General features: G+C 53.3%; 1 protein-coding gene across 3 annotated transcripts in view; it reads left to right on the top strand.

The window, feature by feature from the left end:
• Nucleotides 1–16,586, top strand: part of DSCAML1 (DS cell adhesion molecule like 1) — a 105,548-nt gene that overhangs the window by 11,468 nt on the left and 77,494 nt on the right. For all 3 annotated transcript variants that reach the window (XR_003994297.1, XM_030505681.1, XM_030505680.1), the window contains exons 2-3: nt 512–829; nt 4,019–4,165. Coding sequence is in view for 2 of the 3 variants with exons in the window: in XM_030505680.1 (XP_030361540.1) it covers nt 512–829; nt 4,019–4,165 (465 nt within the window). In the remaining variant the exon portion in view is untranslated. The remainder of the gene's footprint in view (nt 1–511; nt 830–4,018; nt 4,166–16,586) is intronic.

The raw sequence follows: 16,586 nt of genomic DNA, 5'->3' as shown, positions 1-16,586 counted from the left end.
CCTGCTCAGGAAAGGCTTGCACTGGATATGTTTGCATTGCTAAGGGGCATCTGGGTTCTGTGCTGGGGAGCTGCTGGGGCACAGGGGTGTTGATGCTCTGCTGCTCCGGGCTGGGGGACATTGGGGTTTGCAGGAGAAACAGCCGTGGCTTGTTGTGCTTGGTTTGTTGTTGTTGTTGCACATGGGTGTCCTCAGGCCTGTGAGTGCTGCTGTTGGACCACATGCTCAGAGCCACCTGAGGAAGCCTTGGGGGGATACCCTGGGTACCCTTCCTTGCTTGCACAGTCCCTGGTTGGGCGCCTGTGATCCCTGATCCGTGCTGCCAGCAAGAGCGCTGGCCTGTGAAGGTGGCCTTTATGCTTCCAGCCCATGCACTGATGCTCTTCTGCTCTGCTGTACATGGGGGCCAGGGGCTGGGCTCAGGGCAGTCGTGCTGGGAGTGATCTCTGTGCGGTGGTTTGGCCATTTCTGCACTAACCCTGTGCTTTGGTGGCCTCTGCTTCCTCCACAGCACATGCTGAAGATGTTGGAACCAGCCTCTACTTTGTGAACGACTCTATCCAGCAGGTCACCTTCTCCAGCACAGTGGGGGTGGTGATCCCCTGCCCGGCAGCAGGGTCACCCAGCGCCGTCCTTCGGTGGTACCTGGCCACAGGCGACGACATCTACGATGTGCCCCACATCCGGCATGTCCATGCCAATGGGACTTTGCAGCTCTACCCCTTCTCGCCATCAGCCTTCAATAGCTTTATCCACGACAACGACTACTTCTGCACCGCGGAGAACTCGGCTGGCAAAATCAGGAGCCCAAATATCCGTGTTAAAGCAGGTAGGAGCTCTCTGTGGGTGCTGGGGTTTGGATGAGGTGCTGCATTTTCTCTGGTCTTCTCCATGGCCTGTTGGTTGAGCCATTGAGAGGCACCCACTCGCCTCTGACTGCCTGGCATGGCCCAGTAACAGGGCTGCTGCAAGTGGATCGATGGAGGCTGCATAGGCAGGGAGCAGGGAGAAGGGCCGGGTGCTTGGTAAGGTGTTCATCCTGCCCCAACAAAGAGCCAGCTCTGTACCAGGGCTGGGGTGACCACCAGGGAAAGAACATGGGCTTGGGGGTCTCCAGTATGTGTCTGGAGGCCATGGTGTTGCTGCAGAGGTCCTCTCCCTTTGAACTCGTATTGTTATACCCATTCACGCATGGGGGCTTTTCACAGCTGTAGGAGGAGCTGGACCACATCTGTCCGTGGTGGGGAGACCCCACTGTGTCCCACAGCCCTCCTCAAGCCTGTTCCCACTGTCACATCCAGCCCCAGCATGCCAAGGCTTATTAAACAGAAAAAAAAAGAGAAGGAATATGGCAAAGAGCTGATTCCAAAAGCCATTATAGTAAATTATTGACCAGGCTGAGGAGGGCTAATAGCCCAGGAATGGCTTCATTATGTAACCTATTAAAAGTGGGGCTAGCAGAGGGAGCATGACAGAAGTGACTACAGGGTTTTTTATTTTAATACCTTGTACTGCAGAGTAAATGGGCATTAACCCCCTTCTGCAGAGTGAATTATTTACCCACCCTCGGAGGTTACCTATCAACCACGGCTCGGTGCAGGAGGCACAGAATGCTGTAAGCGGGCGCTGCACAGTGGCCCCTTGGCCTGGGGTGATGTGGCCATGTCCCCTGTGCCATGCGAGGGCTGTGGCACCCAGCAGGAGATTGCCTGCACAGGGTGGCTTGTGCTTCTTGGTGGATGATCGTGGCTCCTCTGGTCTTGACATGGCCTGAGACCATGGAGTTCTCACAGGGGTACCAGGGTGCTGGGGCTGTGGATGCTCAGGGCTGGAGCAGCAAGGCCGGATGTCAGGAGAGCCAGTGGATGTGCTGCAGGGGGGAATGCTTGTCCTTTGCCCCTTGCCTTCCTGCCAAGCAGACAGCCTTCTGCTCTTCTCCTGCGTGCTGAGGACTTCCTTGGGATCATAGCAAGCCAGTAGCAGAGCAGAGCCCTGGCTTTCATTCCCCTCTCTTAGTGCTGGGATGAATGCACGCCCGCTGCGGTGGGATTTCGGCTGGAAGCCCAGCCTCCCGTGTCCCTTTAGCAGGTGCAGCTAGCAGGGGGTGTGAACACACAGTGGGAACCCCATGCAGGGCTCTGGGGGCCACCATGGCTCCAGCTGCGGCAGCTCCAAATGCTTTGGCTTTATGGCTTTTGGAAGCAGTTGTGAAACATTCCCCCGCTCCTGTTTCCTCCTGGTTGTGTCATGTCCCAGTCACTCTCCAGTGCTTTGTAATGGCAACGCGCTGAGTAAAGCCAATTAAAGCTGCATAAAGAAAGCAAAGAAATAAAATGCAGTTGCAAACATGAGGAATTGGAAAAACCTCTGGAAGCTTTGGGAAAGCTGTTGGTGGGCACATGCAGCAAGCCTCTCTAGCCAATGGGAAGTTCTAATCACACTAGTTGTGGCCGTGTGTTACCCTGGTGGGGATTATTCCCAGTGGCTGCAGAGGCTGGTGTGGGTTAGAGCTTGGAGCCCATTCGTGAGGTGTGCTCCAGGCTGGGGCAGCCATGGTGAGCATGTAGGATGCTCCTCCTGGTCCCCGCTGGCCTTTAAAGCCCATGAATAAACCTCCTGCTCCATGTGATTAAGGAAGCTTTTTCCAGCTAATCTGCTTTGGCTCTGGAGTCCCTTTCCATGGTGCAGCCTTTGTCCTCCTGGCTGGATCACTGGGTAAATAACCAGAGCAAGCTGGCGGCCACTCCAGACCCTCTTCCCAGCTTTCCCTTGGGGCTCTATGAGCTGCAGGCAGGCAGTGCAGGAGAGGCAAAGATCTCTGCAGCTTGGAACTTCATGCCTTATACTGCTGCCGGTCTCCTTTGCCAGGGAGCTGGTGTGTGGAGCCAGTGGCAAGTGCCCCCCTGCACCCTGGGCTTGAGCCTGGGATGTATCCCTTGTTTTGTCCCAACCTCTTGCTGCAGCACAGGGTGCTACGAAAGCCAAGGAAATCGAGGTGGGAATACTGTCACCCCCTCGCTGCTCGCTTGTTTGTGCGAGGTATGTGATGCATTGCCAGCGGGTGCTTTCCACTCAGGAAAACACCTTCCTTCTGGGCTGCGAAGGAGTTCTATCTTGGGAGATTCATTGAGCTGCTTTTGTTCTGGCCGAGGGGTGTTGTTAAATGCCGGAGTGAATACATGTCTCTGGTGATAGTGATGCCCAGGTGCTTGCGTCCTACAGGGCACAATTATTGTCACAGTAAGGAGGCACCTGCATTCACTGTGTTTTATACTTCAACTCGAGGAGTTTATGGTGTCTGCATGTGTTATTGGGCATGGTGACATCTTTTGTTGTGCTGGAAGAGGCTGGGGTGGATCGACCTTACCCAGCCAGTGCAGCTGGAGGCTTGTGGCACTGGGGAGCTCCTTGTCACTGGTCCAGGGAGCAGCGTGGGGCTGTCAAAGGGATGTGCATCTCCCTGAGGAATAGGGCACATGGTGGGGACAGCTCATGGCTCCCACTGAGACGTGGCCTGGGAAAGTGTCATCTGCTTCCCTAAGTATTCCTCTGGCAGATTTAGGAGGGTGCCAGGCTCTGTGTCGCAGGCTGTCTCTCCTGGTCCCTCATGGCTGTGTTGTCAGCATGCATCCAGCAGTGATTACCTTAAGGTGCAGGCTGAACATTACAGCTGTGAAATACCCTTGGTCCCTGTACTGAAATCTGGGTGCTGCTAACCTCTGCTTTAGCCACTTTGGTGACTATAAAACCAGCAGCTTGCCTTAGTAGCAAGGTTGGGTGACTCTGGGGACCATTTCAGTGCCCCAGCAGCAGGGGCATCCCTCTGTGTACCGAGCACAAGGCTGTGGTCTCCCAAGGAGAGCTGCTTCCTTCCCCAGGAAGGTGAGCCAAGTGCTTGGGATGGAAGCAGTTTGTTGCTGGGTGGGTTGGTTTGTTTGAGAACCGTGGGATTAAAGCAAAAGGAAGTGTGTGTTCCCCCAGCACTGTCATGCTACCAACCATCTGCTTTTCTCTACAGTTTTCAGGGAACCGTACACCGTTCGGGTGGAGGACCAAAGGTCGATGCGTGGAAACGTGGCTGTTTTCAAGTGCCTCATCCCCTCTTCAGTGCAGGAATACGTTAGTGTTGTGTCCTGGGAGAAAGACACCGTTTCTATCATCCCAGGTAAGAGAGGAGCTACTATTCTCTTTGAAAATCTGCTTTGCCAATGTGTGAAACTCATTGTCGTGGAGGTTCTTTTCTTGGCTTATTGTCTGTGCCTATGCTGCCAAAGCAAAGGCTTTTATTGATGACCATCTCATGGCTTCGTACTGGAAAACGCTGGTGGTACGCGCAGGCGTGTTGTACTCAGGATCTCCTTGATGCTGTGGTCGGTATTTGTTGTATCTCTGGGCTCATGGATGTTTGGTGTAAGCGTGCCCTGTTCTGGCTTTTTCTGTGTCCCTGCAAGCCACCTCGCTTTGGGTACCTGGCATGTGGGGTGTGGGCAACAGGAAAAGAGCTGTCTCGTGCTGTCTGTGTCCTGACTCCCATGTCAGAGATGTTTTCATGTCAGGAAGATGCACAAGTAAATTCCCAGCTTCTCTTGTGAGTTTTCACAACTGATTGAGCCACGGGGGAAGGAATGCAGTAAAAATGGCATCATGCACCTCATGCTTGGCATCCCTGTCCCGTGTGCCTGCCTTGTGGACTGGGATGTGTCCTGCTCTGCGTTGACTTTGGTCTGTGGGGAAGGGGCCTGCGGGAGGGACAGGGTTCCCATTGGAGCAGAAAGCCTCTGAATCTGGGCTTTTCCCCTAGCTGGGAATGGGGATGAGGGGTGGCCGGAGCACTGGTGGGACACGGTCTCTGTGCAGCTTGGAGGGGAGAGGAGCAGGGCAAGCTGCCGGTGCTGCGGGCACTGGTCCCATGCTCCTGCCTGGCTGCCCACAGGCTCTGGAGCAGCACAAGGGCTGTGGGCAGGTGCTGGCACAGCGTGGGGCCAGCCCCGTGTCCCCGTGTACCGGGGTGACCTTTTGGCTCCCTCCTCAGAGCCGGTATTGATGGCAGCGCTGGCTGCCTGCACAGCATGTGTAAGCTAGTAGTAAAGCAATCAATACTGCTTCCCCCAGGGGCACGCAGGGAGAATTAAAGGATTTTGCCCAAAGCGGATGCTCTGCGCTTGATATTTGCTCACAGGTCAGCAAGTCCCGATGCTCCTCCAGGGCTCTGTTGCTGCATTGGCAGTGCTGAGAGGAGCAGATGCAGGAGGGCAGATGCCACCAGGAGCAGGGCAGGAGCCTGGTGCCTGCTGGGGCAGCTGCTGACCAAGCATGAGAGGTGATTTGCTGTAATCCTGCTTGCAGGGCTGTTTCTTAAGGAGCTTAAGGAGCAAAGTGCTTCACCTGGAGCGGGTGACAGGTTCTTCTGAGGGCAGTGGTGGCTCTTGCTGGTGGCCCATGACTCTGAGCGTGGCTAATGTGCTGACTCAGCACAGCCCATGCGCTGGGAGGCAGGCAAAGGGAAGCAGTGCTCTGGGGGTGCTGATGGTGACTGATGGCCCGCAGGCTGTGATGCATCAGCAGGGTCTGTGTGCGGCCCCTGCATGCAGGGGTCCGGGCTGCACTGACTGACTGAGGCTGTGCCCTTGCTGGCCCAGAGCCTGTCACGGTTTGCATCTCCGGGGCCGGGAGCCAACTGCCCTGCCATGGTCAGGACCCGGGTCTGCAGAGCCTCTGCTCCCCAGCGCTGACCCCATTCTGACAGGCTCAGGATGAAACACCACATGAAACTCTTTGCCTCCGGAGCATGGTCTTCCCTGGCCGGGTGTTCAGAGTGATGAGTTTGTGTTGATCAGCAGCCAGCTCGTGTCCAAGCAGTGTTTTGCCTCCTTGAGTACAAGTCTCTGCACGGAGCTTCTGGCACGTGAGGGTGTTTTGGAACACTGTGGAAATGACCATTTCATTTTAGCAATGAGAAACCTCCGGGTGGTCCGAGAGGCTGCGGAAAAGTGTGTTTGGGGAGGCTCCCCTGGAGGCCCGCTGGTGTCGGAAAGGGCATGGCACCCTTTGCTGGGCAGTGCGATGTTTGGGTGGTGATGCTCTGCCCACCACAGGCGTGTTTGAGCAGGACACGGAGAGGTCCATCACCACCACAACCTGGTGTGTTTGTTCCTTGGTGGCTGACAGTGCCCGTGCTCCTGGCAGCGCTTCCAGGGAAGGTGGCTGTTGCTCCCGGGATCCTGGTTTGCTCAGCAGCAAGTTTGTGAACTGAGCACCCCTGCGCTCGTGTGATCTTATCCAGACTTGTTCCCAACTTTGCTGTGGCAGTGGATTTTTTAATATGATGATTTAATTAGAGTGGAACGATTTTAACATTCTAAAGCAATAATTACCCTAAAGACAGAACATATAAATTGTGTTACAGTGCAGAGTCAACACAAGCAAACATGTTTTGCTGTTGGATTACAAATATAGTATCTGCCTGAAGCTTATTTTTTTTGTTGTTGCTTGTGTTAGAGCTAAAACTGGCTTTGCTGTTACCAAAAACATGGTCTTTTCTTGACCGCTGGTGAACCTCTGCTTCTGTCCTAATTCTGAGCAAGGAAGACGAGGAGAGGAGGAGGGTGTCCCTGCTGTTCAGAGCAAACTGTGTGAAGGCTGAGGAGAGCTGAAATGTGGTGCTGAGGCCTAATAGCTCCCTTCAACATGCTTTCTAGATGGTGAGATCAAGCACTGGTGCAGACCCAGCACCTCATGGCTTGCCTCCACTCAGCCTGCAAACAGAGAAGGTGTGTGGAAGCGCTGCAGCTCTTTCAGGAGTACATCCAAGCTGTATTTACAGCTGGCTGTGTGTAACGTGGTGTTCTTTCCTAACTTCACTGTGCCAAACCCGCTGCTGTTCCTGAAACTTTCCTCTAGTGCTTCCTGTGGAAGACTGTGCATCTTCCCTGCGAGCCTTGGTGCAGCAGGGGATGAGCAGTCCTAATGTGCAGGAGCAGGAAAACCCCCCATCCAGGCCTCTCTAAGTGACCGTTTCCACAGTAAATCTCTGCTTTCCTTTGCATCCCTGGTTTTCACCCCACCAAACCAAAATACTGTGTAGCTCTGGAATCAGGGACCAAGCACTTCCTCTAGGCCTGCTGTTCTCATGAGCTCTGCTCTCCAGCTCCATACGTGGCCCTTTTGTGAGCTTTCTTGGGTTCTTTTAATGCTTAATTGGGATTATGGAGCTCCCAACCTCCACGGCTGGGCCTTTGAGGTGCGTCTTTTCAGGCAGACCTGGCTGCTCTTTTGATGGTGTTTTGGTGGTGGGATGCAGGCACCAGCATCCCTCGCTGCGGCACAGGGAGCCTCGGGATGTGGGGCCCTTGCTCGAGTGCCTGCTGCTCGTACCCCTTGCAGAGGGTGCCTCTGCCTGGCTCTTGTCTGTCTGATTCCCTGGTGAACGTGTCCCCTCAGGAGCACCCGCACTGGAAGAGACCTGGAGTGATCGTGGGGAGCTCTCGGTGTCTGTGTGGCCCTGCTGCAGTGGGGGGTTTGAGGTGGTGAGCTGCATTATTTGGTTAACTTGGCAATGCTGTAACTTACCCTGAAATCAGAGATAAATTCTTTATGGAAGGTTATCCCGCACATAAATCATCATTAGTGCAGCTCATTTTTGTTTAATGCCTACCTAACTGTGCCGTAGTCTAAAACTGTGTGTTTAGTGAAGTCAAGGGTTGCAGAGAAATTATAGGGTTTTCAAAAACCCATTTGCTTTGCTGGTGCTCACATCAGAATCAATCTTGCCGTTCGTTCTCAGCCTTGTCGCACACACACAGCACTGCTCGCAGGACTCTGGCATTGAATGCAGGCTCACCGGGGGGACGTCAGTGGCGCTTGCGGGATCAAGGGCTGGGTGCAAGATTGCGCTTCACACCCAGGCTGTGATTTCAAACTCGGTTGCTATTGATGAATCTTGATGTGTGTTTGAGGGGGGAGTAATGGGAGGAGGATGGGAGGACTGCAGCTGAGCAGAACGTCTTACAGACCCTTTTCCATAGGGAATGAGGGAGAAACTCCTGCTACAAGCCCGTTTAAGAACTCAGCGTGGTAAAGAGCTTTTTATTTTTAATTTTTATTTTTAAAGCACTATCACCAGGCTGGGTAACGTGAGGAGTCTCTCAGGCACATGCATGGCTTTGATTTGCCATGGAGGAGCTATGTCGCATATGCAACTGCAGCTGCTTTATTCGCCGTGGTCGGGCTGTGGTGGCACCAGAATGGAAATGAATGGTGCTGACTTGTCCTCAGGCATCGCATGGTGTAGCCTGATGTCAGCAGTCACAGGCCCTGCAGAACGGGGCATGTGGCTGTTGTTCTAATGTGGAGCCCATGTATGTGGATGCTCTTGGAGCGCGCGTCCCAGCTGCTGTTGTTGTGGTGTGTTCCTGTGCGCACTGCTCGGCTTTGGTAACCCTGTGAGCACGCGGGTGCCCGCACACTTACAGCCAAGCCACTCCTCAGTCAGCTCGGTGATGTGAATCTGTATCCAGGTTTGCTTTCTTGGCACAAACATGTCACCTGCGCAGGCTGTGCCTGCTGTGCTACCAGGAGCCCCAAGGATGTTGCCTGGTGTCATTGGGCTCCAGCCCTGGGGCCATCGGTGCACATCTGTCCCGGCACATCCCGAGAGCACAGTGGGATTTGCTTTGGGAGGTTGTGTGCTGGGACATGGGTGTCACTTGGGTGCATGGGCCTAATGCTGCCAGGATGGCTTTCCGTGGTGTCCTCGAGGAACAAAAGCAGTGTCCTCATGGTGCAATGGCATTGTTTCAGCTGCAAGGGAAGGTGGATGGTGTTTGTCATCCTATCTTGCCTAGCCTGTTGGTAGCCTGTGGCATTGCCAGAGCAGCACAGAACAGCATTACTGAACTGGCAACCCCAGAGCTGAGCTGCTATTTGGTGCTTTGATGTTGTGTACTTGATAGATTGTGTTGGAAAAAATCTAAATGCAGCACTTCTCAAGGTACGGGTGTTTCTAAGGGTCCTGCTTTTCTCAGCAACCCTAATACATATGCTCCGAGGGCTGCAGGTATTTGGATGTACTTAGTAATTGGATATCCACAAAGTCCTTTCTCTGGAAAGCAAACTGTAAAGCTTGCCAGAAGGAAACTGGAAAAAAACTGAGTTCTGTGAAGTTTTAGGTCTGGTTTTGTGTGTGTTCTTGATTGAGCAGTAGCCTTTTAGGAGTTTTGAAGATATCTGACGTAATCTGTTTGTGGTGGTTCAGATATGAGCTTACTTTGACCTGAGCAGCCCTTTCTGTCCCACCCCCTGCAGTGCCCAAGGCTGTTTCTGGGAGTCTTAAACTAATCCCAGCAAAGGGTTAGTGATGTGGGAGCTAAAACTGCAGCAGCTTTCTCTTGGTTACGTGTGGCCATTCACCCTGAAGATGTGTGCTCTCCTCTGCTGTACCTTGCAGCATCTGCCACCCGTTCTGTTTTACTCTAAAGTAGTAGAGGTGTAACTGTACACAAATTCCTCCACAATCTATCTCAAGACGTGGTGAGTGTAGGCATGCAGCATGAAACTACCTGCTACTAAATACCCAGCAAGGATTTCTGGATGCAGCATCCCGCATGGCTGGGGTGCGTGGAGGCATGATCCAAGGGGCAGAAGAGCCAGGACCTGGATAATTCAGCATTGTCCTTCTATCAATAGGCTTGTTCTGGGCAACATCAGTCTCCTGTTGCTGGAGAAAAGCTGGATGCTGGGACAGAATAATCACAGCGAGGCGAAAGGCAGTGCTTGTTTCTGTGTTTGTCTTCATTGAGATGGTTCGGGGACAGGAGGTTAGCTGCTGAGAGTCCTTACTGGCCGCTAGCATTTCTATGTGGTTTTGCCTGAGTGTGGAATAACTCCATCAGGTTTAAGGCTGCCTGGGAGCCAGCAGCCTGTGGGTCTGAGTGCGTCGGGCATGAGGCCACCTCGTGTCCTGTCCCTGTTATCACTGTGGCGGAGCACGGGGCTGGTGGCTGTGACCTCCCAAGAGAGGAAGGAGCCCGGGCTCCTGCGCATCCTGCCCAGCTCCCTCCTGGTGTGTGCACGGAGCAATCTGTGCAGACAGCTCCGAGACGAAAGCTGTGACCATTGGGCAAAAGGCTGGTGAAGAATTGGCCTTTTCAACTAGGTCTTGTAGCTGCTGCCTGGGACAGGTTGACTCGCAGCGTGGAGCAGCCTGATGTGATTTAAACGAGCGTTGTCTTACCCTATCTGGAGGTGCTGCAGAACCTTTTCCCCATTGATCCCGAGATCTCTAAAGGTGCCCTGGCCTCTCCCTACCCCCTGCCACCCTCTCTGGCTGCGACATGTGCCCAGACCTGTTACAGAGGGAAGTAGCTCCAGGCGTTATTCTCACCAAGTGGGGTGAGATTCTGTCTGAAATCATTTCATCCTTCCCCAGAGACTTGGCGTGAATTTTATCTAATCGCCATGGCAACAGATAAAAAAAGGTGTGAGCACATCTCCTTTTGCTGTGATAATTCAGATTTATATATTCAGATCAGATTGGAGTTAGAGATTTTAAAAGGAGCAGATGCAGCAGAAGGTGTGACTGCAAATAATGTGGCGAGAACGTTTGATGATCCTGCCCTTTAAGAGGGGAGAGCGCTTTCCCGCAGGTTTTTTTGGAATATAATTATTCCATCAAATCCACTTTAACAAGGACTCATTATAGCCCTGATAATGCAGAGTCACGTTGGAGACAATCTCGCACACGCATGCACACACACCGAGAAAAGGGACTACAACAAGTAAATACAATGCCCGGAGCAGTGAGGAGCGAGCGCGGCGCAGGGCAGGGGTTACCCAAGGGCTGGCTGCCCTGCTTCCAGTGCTCCTGGTGCCCGCCTGTGCTGCGTGTCTCCACTTTTCCCTGGTGTGAGAGGCTGATCTGGCAGCTCCCAACCTTGTTGCCCATGCGGCAACTCTCAAAGATTTGCCTGAAATGGAGCTTGGGCCATCCTGAGCCAAAGCTGCTCGCTGTGCTGCTGGAGGGGATGCTTTGTCTGCAGTTGGAGCAAGGAGGACTTTGCTTTCTCTGCGGGGTAGAGAAGAAAGGATGCGGAGGGGTTTGGAGAGGGAAAGGTGCTGTTGACCTAGCACTTGGCATCCCAGTCCCGTGTGATGTCCTTGCTCCTGCTCAAGCCCTGCAGCATTACAGAGCAAGAGCCAAATACAGCATGACAAGCTCCAAGGCATGAAATACAGAGGAGTAGCCATTCTTGAAGCTGCCATCTCTTTGTGTACCTGTAAGCGTAAATCTTGGCCTGCCCCAAGGAGTAGTTGTGCCATAGGGAAGGGATGAGTGGTGCATAGAGGGTGGAAGAGGGTGGAATGCATGGCTGAGGGGATGGAGCAGCCGCAGGAGGCAGGTGAGCTGTAAATCTCTGCCCAACACTTAACCTAGACCCAGCGAGAGGTTCGTTTTCTCCATAGCACCACTGGGCTGCCGAGGGCTCGGGATCCACATCCTGGTGGCAGAGGTGATGGGTGTGATGAGCACGAGGGAAGCCTTGCTGCATCCCTGTGGTACTCGGTGCTGCTTCAGCTCAATGCACAGAGCATCCCAGCCAAGGGGATATGTGCACAGACCCTGGGGAAGCTCAAGAGCAAAGGCTGGTGAGCATCCACTGTGTGCTCTGCTTGCTCCTTTGCAGAGGAGCTACCCCAGGAGACTCTTTGGAGACAACAGCCATGATACCTGCTGGGCACAACCTTCAGCAGTGTCTCTGGCATGAGGATTGAGATGATTTAAGTGGAAAGAGTGGATTGCAGAGAGCAGGCAGAGGAAGAGATCAGCAGGAGGAGAGGCATGGAGGAGCGGTCTGCTAGCAGCAGCCAGCAGGATGTGTTGTACAGACTCTCCTGAGTCCCAGGGTAGATTGTTCCAGTTATGCTCTGAATTGCAAATAGTGATTTTGCAGGAAATGACAGAGATGTCAGGAACAAGAGCAAAGTCCTCAGGAGCACCCCTCCGGTGGCACGCAGGGAAGGGGAGCAAGCTGGGCAGGAGGGGTCTGGAGGTGCATTGCGGGCTGATTAACCTGCCATGGTGCTTGGAGGAACTCAACACCCTTGGACTGCACACTGTGTACAGGGCCACACAGCGTGCACACTGTGCACACTGCACACTGTGTACGGGGCCCAGCTCATAGCAGAGCTGAGCTATGGAGTGAAATCTGGTGCTCCGTGTGCCTTCTGCGCCTTGCTGAACCTGCTGGTGCTCCGTGCCGCCTGCCCAACTGAGCTGAGAGCACCCAAATCTGTGCTGAGTTACAAGGGCTGTGGTCTTGTCTCCCTGCTCAGCAGGCATTTGCTAAACTGTAATGCTTTTGTTGATTGTAAAGACCTTCCTGCTGAAGGAGAGGTGAAATCCTCTGGGGTATGAGTTTCTGTAAGGCACTGGTGTGGCTCAAGCTAAGGCTGTGCTCACTGCTCTGCATGCCAGGCAGGATGCCCAATGTGCACACCATGGGGCTGCAGCCTGTGCTCAGCCACGGGCCACTAAGGGGTCCTTGGGATCCCTAAAGGAAGCGTAAGGGACCCTTGGGAGCCACCTCTCTGCCTGGAGTGCTCTGCAGGGCTGCTACCAGCTTGATGGGCTTGGAAAGCACCAAAATCCCTTTGAAAATGCCCAAGCCAGCTCTGAGAAATGGGTTTGGAGGGAGCGGGTTCACTTCACCAGCTGTTTGCTGGCATGTTCAGGTTCTCCACCCTGCCTAAATCTTCTTCCTTTTATACCTGCTTTTGAATTGTCACCTATGGGAGTGCAGACAGTGCTGGCTCCAGTCCTGCCAGCCCAGGCTCTCCCTAGAGAGCTGACCATGGCAGGAATGGCTACAGTAAAGCCAAGTGATGTGAAAGCTGTATAGGTCAGAACTTCTTTTCCAACCACATGTCTTTATGAGCTTAAGCCACCTGCCCCTGGGGCCTTGTGATGGGCTGCAGAGGGACAGGAACCAGCGCTGTGTGTAGCGGAGCTGAAGTCAGAGCTGCTTCGTGCCATCACAGCTGATACGTCCATTGGGAGGGCTCACACGTGCGTGGCCACCTCAGCATGGGAGCAGGGTTGGGGCTCTTGCCCTGGAGAGATGGTGATGGTGGTGGTGCGAGTGTGCATCTTCCCCCCCCCCCGCTCCTCCCCGTGCATCCGCACACATACACAGATGCAGAAACAATCCCGGTCATTATTCCTACCATGGTGACAGTGACAGTGGCAGAGATGCCAGCTTCCTAACACAGACAGCTTTATTTCATCTCCTCTGTTTTTCAAAGCCTCTTTCATTTTGCATGAGGAGACAGATGTGAAGGGCTGCAGGCTGATAAATTCTGCTGTCTTCTGAAAAGAGAGGGTGGGTTTTTGTTGTGGTTGCTTCTCTTCCTCCCTCCCCAGCCCCCTCCTGGCAGCGCAGCCGCAGCCTCTTTCTGTGCAGGATGCTCCCTGCTTCTGGCATGGGATGTCCGATGGCCACCTCGCTGGAGCAGGGAGGGCCGGGCTCCCTGGTGAGCATCCCAGGGCATAGCAGGGCTGGATTTTGGGGTTGTGGTGGTCCCCTGCTTGGGAGAAAATGAGCACGTTGGTGCAGATGCCTTCCTGAAACGCATCCGCAGTGCCCGGCCCTGGCGTGCTCCGTGATGTGACTGAGGAGGAGCTGATGTGAGCTGGTGGAGCAAGGGCTCAGCCTTTGCAACCAAAGCCCTCGTCCTTCTCCTTGCTACACCGAGGCTTTGGGGTCGCTGAGGGCTGTGAGGCTGCAAGGAGCAGCATGAGGACTGGGCACGGCGCAGGCTGTGCCCCTTTGGGATGCTGCGGGAAGCGCGTGCTCAGCGCTGCTGTTGGGAATGTTGCCTTTGGCAGTGCCTGGCCGTGTGGCACCAGTGGGCTGCGGCGGCGCTGGGTGCAGCTCCCCTTCCTCCTCCTCCTCCTCCTCCTCCTCCTCCTCCTCTGCTGACGATAGCTCTAGTTTAAAAATAAATTGCTCCATCTTTAATTGCGGTTTAAATAACGGCTTCATTTTTATTTAAATGTGGCTCTGTAAGGCTTGGAGAACAATTAGGAGAAAATACAGGGCATTGCTCTGGTGCATGTGTTCAAGCATATAATTAATTTTTTTTCTTATTATACTGATGTTTGCCGAATCTGGAAAAAGATCTTATTGTTCCTCTTGATTTAGTCATGCACGGGATCTACAAATACACCACCAGCCATTTCAGGACTCCATTTCATAAACCACGAAGCCTTGATGCTGACATGCCAAAGGAGGGCTCCTCAGATCCTTAGCCTGCACCATTCATGGGCTCTGCACCTAGCAGAGCCTGCTTTCTCCCACCCCAGGATCTCTTGAGCACCAAGCTGGTGGGCACAGCCTGGGTTGGGGCTGATGGATGTGTCCTCAGCCCCTTCTGAAGGCTTTTGGTAGCCCCCAGTGCCAGGGATGGCTGCTGCAGACCTGAGAGGCTGCACTTGGGGCTTGCTAGGGTGAGAGTTTGTGCTTTTTGTTGATGAATGGTATTAAAAGGCTAATAAATGACTCAGGGACGTTGGGTGAAGGCTCTGAATGACCCAGGGACCTCTCTCACAAGTGAGCTAGCCATTCAGGAATATAAATCTCATTCAGAGTCGATAAGGATTAGGTTCCTAAGTGCCCAACATAGCTGAAGTGCTTCTGAAAATGCTGCTTGTTAGAGGGTTGCAGAGGAAGCTGCATGTGGCCTGGCGGGCTGTAAGCTTATCAGTCAAAGGTGCTTTGCTTGGTGACAGGAGCCACTTGTGGTAAACAAGCTGCTGGCCCTTTGGACTCCCGGCAATCTTTTAACCATTTATTAAAGCAGCTATGAACTCTGCTTGGAAATGAAAGCCTAATAGCAAGCGTGGCAGAGATTTTTCACAGATGGCAGCACTGCCAAAAGCAGGCATTCAAGAAAACATTCATCAAAAACATTCATTTCTTTCAAAAAGAAATTGACGTTTATAGCGTAGACAAATTTGGGACTCATTTGCTTTGCCTTTCAGTTTCGGGATTTTTAGAGGTCACATTCTTCTGCACCTTCCAGGGCTGGAAACTGGAGTTATTTGTGACTGGAAACTGAGATTCCCATATAACCACGTGGCACCAAGAAATGGGACGTGGGAAAGGGCAGGACCCCATGTGTGGCTGGGGCAGGCAGGGGGGCACTGGCTCTATGGTGAGGCTGGGAAGGATGAGTGTTCCCCCCCTCCTTAAACAGCCAGAACATCTCTTAAGAGGGAGCGATCGGTGCGCAGCTCATCTCCATTTCATCTGAAGGCTGCACCATGCTGGGTTTCAGCCTTGTTATGTTTTCTCTTGAGCAACACCTTTTATTTCTGCAGCGTTTAATATTCCTTTCCAGAGCCTCCCTTCCCTCTTCTGGGTCTTTCCACTAAAGCAGCTTTGAAACCATGGATTGTCATGGCTGAGCTGCACCTGTGGTTTGTGTGTCAGTTCTCTGCCTGCTCGGGTGCTGTCACTGCTCCCCAGGCTCTCCCTGCACCCACTTTCCCTTCTGTGCTGGGCATCCCTGGTGCAGGCTGCCCGTTACAGGCAGCACTTGGCTCGGTTGCGTGGCTTGGGCTCACAGAGGTGATGTTTCTCTTGCCCCACATGGCCATGGGCTCCCCAAGCACACAGGCACAGTCCAACAGGCTCGTGGCTGCCTGTCAGAGTGGTCAAATCCTCTCACTCTGCTTGAATGCAAGGTCTGGCATTGACCCCTCACGCAGCAGAGCCATTGGGACCTGGGGAAGCTGGCAAATTGAACTGGGCTGATGGGACCAAAACCATCCGTGCGTTGGTCAAGGGGGAGCACAGGTCTTTGTTTTCTCATTGCTGGAGAATTGTGATTGCAGCTGAAATGAGAAGCTTCGTGCTAGTTATCACTGTGTTCCTGCTTCAGACCCTGACTGATTACTTGTAGCTGCTTCTCCCTGCAAACCAGCTCTCATTTGCATCTTGGAGGAACAGTGTGCTGCAGGCAGCGGAAACTGGTGACACCACTGGAGGCTGCGTGTTGTGTGTCATTTAATGTCCATTCGATTCGTATCTCTTGTGTTTTGTTTGCAGTGTGATGCTATGAACTTAATGGTGTCATACACTCGATGGGTGCCTGTAATTGCAGCGCGTTGTTGAACACTGCGGTTTCTTAACTGCTTCCTGAGCATGGAGAAATGTTAATGTTTCTACATCTTGTTTTCCATGCTTGTATGTATCCCAGTGCAAATATGTGAGTGTTCACAAGAAGCTTGACAGCCAGGCAGGATTCCTGCCATGATGCACGGAGCATCCCTGCATCCCTGATGGTCTCCTGGGTGGTGGGTGCGCAGCCTGGGTGGGGTGTGAGACATGCGGGATTATTGCTGGCTTCTCCGGGTGAAGCCCTGCTGCCTTTGGCCTGCTTCCACATACTTAGTGCTGCTCCCTGAGCTTGGCTGCTGTATAATCGATCAGACATCCTGGCACGTCCCATTGTTTAAACAAGAGCTATGGCTATTGCATACAATATATGTACAACACGTGCGCGGCGGTGTCGGGAATTAACTTCAT

The sequence above is a fragment of the Strigops habroptila genome, chromosome 17, assembly GCF_004027225.2.
Source record: "Strigops habroptila isolate Jane chromosome 17, bStrHab1.2.pri, whole genome shotgun sequence".
NCBI classification, from domain to species: Eukaryota; Metazoa; Chordata; class Aves; order Psittaciformes; family Psittacidae; genus Strigops; species Strigops habroptila.
This window is presented reverse-complemented; position numbering and strand designations above follow the sequence as displayed.